This window comes from Lactuca saligna, chromosome 5, assembly GCF_052625555.1.
Source record: "Lactuca saligna cultivar CGN05327 chromosome 5, ASM5262555v1, whole genome shotgun sequence".
Lineage (NCBI taxonomy): Eukaryota > Viridiplantae > Streptophyta > Magnoliopsida > Asterales > Asteraceae > Lactuca > Lactuca saligna.
The window spans coordinates 296,830,675-296,835,417 of record NC_136421.1 but is presented as its reverse complement, the minus strand read 5'-3'; the positions used below and the strand labels follow the sequence as shown (position 1 = coordinate 296,835,417).

General features: G+C 30.7%; 1 protein-coding gene across 1 annotated transcript; it reads left to right on the top strand.

The window, feature by feature from the left end:
- Positions 1-934: 934 nt before the first annotated feature.
- LOC145048296 (acyl-lipid omega-3 desaturase (cytochrome b5), endoplasmic reticulum-like) lies at positions 935-3,332 on the top strand. Its single transcript, XM_078996756.1, has 8 exons — positions 935-1,344; positions 1,492-1,581; positions 1,676-1,742; positions 1,857-1,949; positions 2,047-2,232; positions 2,306-2,386; positions 2,751-2,888; positions 2,983-3,332. Exons 1-8 carry the CDS (start codon positions 1,025-1,027, stop codon positions 3,163-3,165), a joined length of 1,158 nt encoding a protein of 385 aa, XP_078852882.1. The 5' UTR covers positions 935-1,024; the 3' UTR covers positions 3,166-3,332.
- The last annotated feature ends 1,411 nt before the right edge of the window (positions 3,333-4,743 follow it).

The following is a 4,743-nucleotide window of genomic DNA, read 5'->3' as shown; positions in this document are numbered from 1 at the left end:
TCAAACGAAGTCAGATTTTGACGTTCTCTATATGCACGCTCTCGGTTTAACATATATTACTAATTTCGTATAAATCTAAGGCTAAAAAGTATCTTATCAAAAATTCACTTTTTACGATACGCAGCGCCGTGTCGGTTTAGTCGCAAAACTTCAACAGGTCATAACTTCTTCGTTATATGAGGAATACTTCAACTTAATTCATAGATATTGGGTCTCTCTATTATTTATTTATTTATTATTATTATTATTATTATTATTATTATTATTATATTGTTATAAGCACATATGTTGTACATAAATCACATAATATTTAAATAAATCTTCTTCATTACTTCAAAGTAGGTTACAACTATCGACCATAAGTATTATATCATCATAATAATGCTTAGCCAGAAACATAGACGTTACAATTGTGTCACGTAAGATGTCGTGAAAAAAACATAAAGAAATCATTTATAAGTATTAAATGAGTAAAAAAACCAAAATTATTTATTTTGAAATAAAAATATATTAAGAACTAAATATGTACAAAAATATCAAAAACTAAATGTGTACAAAATAAAAATATATTATCCTATTAAATTATTTTTATCGGCTAACCGATCATAAGTATTGAATATAATACTTTAACAAGTTAAATGGGTAAATATAAAAAAAAAAAAAAAAAAAAACTTAATAACCAAATATATAAAAATTAAAAAATTAATCGTTATCTCAAAAAAAAAAAAACAAATATTAAATACAATTAACAAAATAAAATAAAAATGTTGTTAAATAGAGAAAATAAAATAAAATAATTAAAATTTTCATAATATACTCGATGATATTAATATAATAATATACTTTTACATTTATTCTGAGTAATATTTGATTTTGTATTATTATTCCGTAAGGTTGTTACTACTTGCACTATTCTGTATCTATATATACCCATCCCCAATCACCCATTATTCTTGGAGTTAAAGAAAATCAAAGCAAGGTTTTCCCTTCTCCCCCTCCGCCACACCTTGTACCTCTTGCTTCAATGGCGGTTTCTTCTCCAGATGCCACAGATAAGCTTCATCAAGCTTCGCCTCTCGTCAATGGCGTCCATAAGAATCACGAAGAATTTGACCCAAGTGCCCCTCCTCCATTCAAGGTGGCTGACATCAGAGCTGCCATTCCCAGCCATTGCTGGGTCAAGAATCCATGGAGGTCTCTCAGCTATGTCCTCAGGGACATTTTGGTCATTTCCGCATTGGTCGCGATAGCTGTTATCTTCAAAACCAGTTCATGGGTTTGGCCGATTTACTGGGTTGCCCAGGGCACAATGTTTTGGGCAATCTTTGTTCTTGGTCATGATTGGTACGTACATTGCTTAACCTTTCAATACCTAATCATGCTTTACTCACTTGTACCTTATGCATTGATTCACTTGTACAGTGTGCCATTACAGTTGTACTTTTTGTTGGATCTGAAATCCTTTTCTTTTTCTTTGCTTCCCATTCTCAGTGGCCATGGAAGCTTTTCAGACAACCCTAATCTCAATAGCGTCGTGGGCCATATTTTGCATTCTTCGATCCTCGTACCCTACCATGGGTGGTAAGCTTGTGCAATTACCAAATTAGCCCTATAATTATTCGATTATTTATTTATATTATATTTAATTTCTTTATTTTTATTTCTTGAAACACAGGAGAATCAGCCACAGGACCCATCATCAAAATCATGGTCATGTCGAAAATGATGAATCATGGGTTCCGGTAATTTATCATTTATTGTTAAATAAAGTTGTTGATGATTATTAATGTACAATAAATTTTTATGTATTAACTGATGATATTTAATTAATTAATATTTAATAATTTAATATCCAGCTGAATGAAAAGACTTACAAGACATTGGATGCTCCAACTAAACTACTCAGATTCAAAGTTCCTTTTCCCTTATTTGCCTACCCATTGTACTTGGTAATCATACTTCATACGTCTATTGATTCATTACTAACTTGTACGGTACTGCTATTCAATGCTTGACCCGACCCGTTTTTTCTTTGTGGGAAAACAGTGGCAAAGGAGCCCCGGGAAATCAGGGTCACATTTCAACCCGTATAGCGACATGTTCACCCCCAATGAAAGGCATTATATTGTGACATCTACTTTGTGTTGGGCTCTAATGGTGGCCAATTTAGCCTTTTTGTCAACTATTATTGGCCCAACCCTATTGTTCAACCTCTATGGCATTCCTTACTTGGTATGTTTTTCCTTTTTCGATTCAGGGATATTATTATCATTTTACCAATAGTCTAACGGCTTTCGTTCTACAGATATTCGTTATGTGGTTGGATTTCGTTACTTATTTGCATCACCATGGCCATGAGCAAAAACTTCCTTGGTATCGTGGCAAGGTAAGGGTCAAGTTAATTGAACATGTATATATTAGATACATTGATCAATCATTGTATATCGTATGTATATATACTAATCGATCAGTGTATATTATATATATATATATATATATATATATATATATATATATATATATATATTGGATACATTGATCGATGATATACTGATCGATCAAAGATTATATCATTGATTATGTTAATTGTATGTATATATACTAATCAATCAGTATATATCATTATATTGTATATATACCGGATACATTGATCGATCAGTGTATATGTATTATACTGATCGATCAAAGATTATATCATTGATTATGTCGTATAAGTTACCATTGATGATTGGTTTATACGATTTGTAAAGGAATGGAGCTATCTGAGGGGAGGATTAACAACCGTTGATCGAGATTATGGAATATTTAACAACATCCATCATGACATAGGCACACATGTCATCCATCATCTATTCCCACAAATCCCACATTATCATTTGATTGAAGCGGTATTTATTTTTTATTTTTTTCAAAAATTTATGTTGATTTTAACATTCTGATCAAGTTTTTAAAATTTAAGTGTTAATTTTGCGTGTTGTGTAGACAATGGCAGCAAAGTCTGTGCTCGGGGATTACTATCGGGAGCCGAAAAAGTCTGGTTGGATACCTGTTCACTTGATAGACAACTTGGTGAAAAGCATCAAACAAGATCATTACGTTAGTGATGCGGGTGATGTTGTTTACTACCAAACTGATTATCGAATGCTTGGGAAGAAAATGGAGTGATTAAACCCTAATATCAAAATGTCGTTGCAAAAGAAAACTCTCTAAAGAAAATAAGACAAATTTAGACGCTATATTACTGTATTATTTATTTATTGTTGTGTAACGGATCTTGAAAAATTTGTAATCCAATATTTAATTGTTTACAAATTGATAGCTATTAAACTTCACTTTTTTGCATTGCTTGTGACTCGTTTGTATGTATATACATGCGTATCTGTATCTGTCATACTAGAGTAAATTCAAAATAACGTTAGACGGACAAATGAGCTGGTCGTTATGTTGGCCCATATCTTAATGGACCTCTTGCTATTTATATTATGGACCACCTGATCGATTTGGTACAATCGGTCCCCCTTTACAAAATTCTGAAATAATATTTTCGATTCTGTGTAAATGATATGGTTTGATTTTGTTTTCATCATATCGTTAACTTTAACGATTTTTATTTGGTAAAGTTTTATTCTATACTGAATAATCACATGATATTATTCCAATTGGTGTGGTGTATAAATTCTTATCCAAAAAATATATAACCCAAGTCTATATGACAATATTTAAAAGTTACTTTTCAAATTTATATTGTCTTGTATAAAATAAAATATGAGTCGGTACAATACAATAATTAAATATTCTCTGACGTTGTATTAATTCAGTCATGTTAATTCGTCAACAAACTCGTATTTCATATTGTACATATAGTTATGTTCCAAATAAATAATTGTACCAATATGTTAAAGTACAAAAAAGAAAGAAACTATTAGACGATAGTCACGATATACCAAAAGTACATAACAACAATCGTTACATGTTATAAAGGTATGTAACGACTAACGAGATTACACGATTCAAAATGGCACAACACAATATAAAATAAGATGACAATGAAGTGAAAGTACAATGGTACATTCTCAATATATTTGATGAAATAAAATAAGAATAGATTAATATAAACATTAATTCGGTATGAAAGAAGGAATGCAACATGTGGAGCACATGTAACGCATACTCAGGTTGCTCTCTTTTTTCATGATATACGAATACATATATCTTTTTGATAGGGGCCTCTCTCCGTATATGCTTTTTCTGGTCAAGAATCAAAGTTCTTAAAACTATTTTTCTTTTTTTGGTACAAATGACGTGTAAGCCTCACACACAATTTATTAGAGTTTGATAAAACAGAAAAAGTAACAAGTCAATTTGTATCAACAAACATTACATAGAGGCCCCTATAGAAAAAGGCTCTTAGACTTATTCGCCTTATTTTTTTACCAAATTTAATTACCCTAATTGTCATCGTACAATTAGTGAGATGGCAAACGGGAACAAGTTGCTTTATTTTTTGATTTTAACTTATTTACAATTTGGTATAAACTATAAATACAATTAGATTAGATGCTTTCTATTTTATTCTTTTTGCTTTTCACAAAAATTAAAGCCATATTTCTTATTACCTCCTCTTGCAATGAAAACTCAATCAACTTCTGAAAATGCCCAAAAACTTCCTAATACAATGAAAACACAATCAGAAGAGAAAAAAAATGTAAACAATCATCGAAAACATCCAACATATGAAATCAA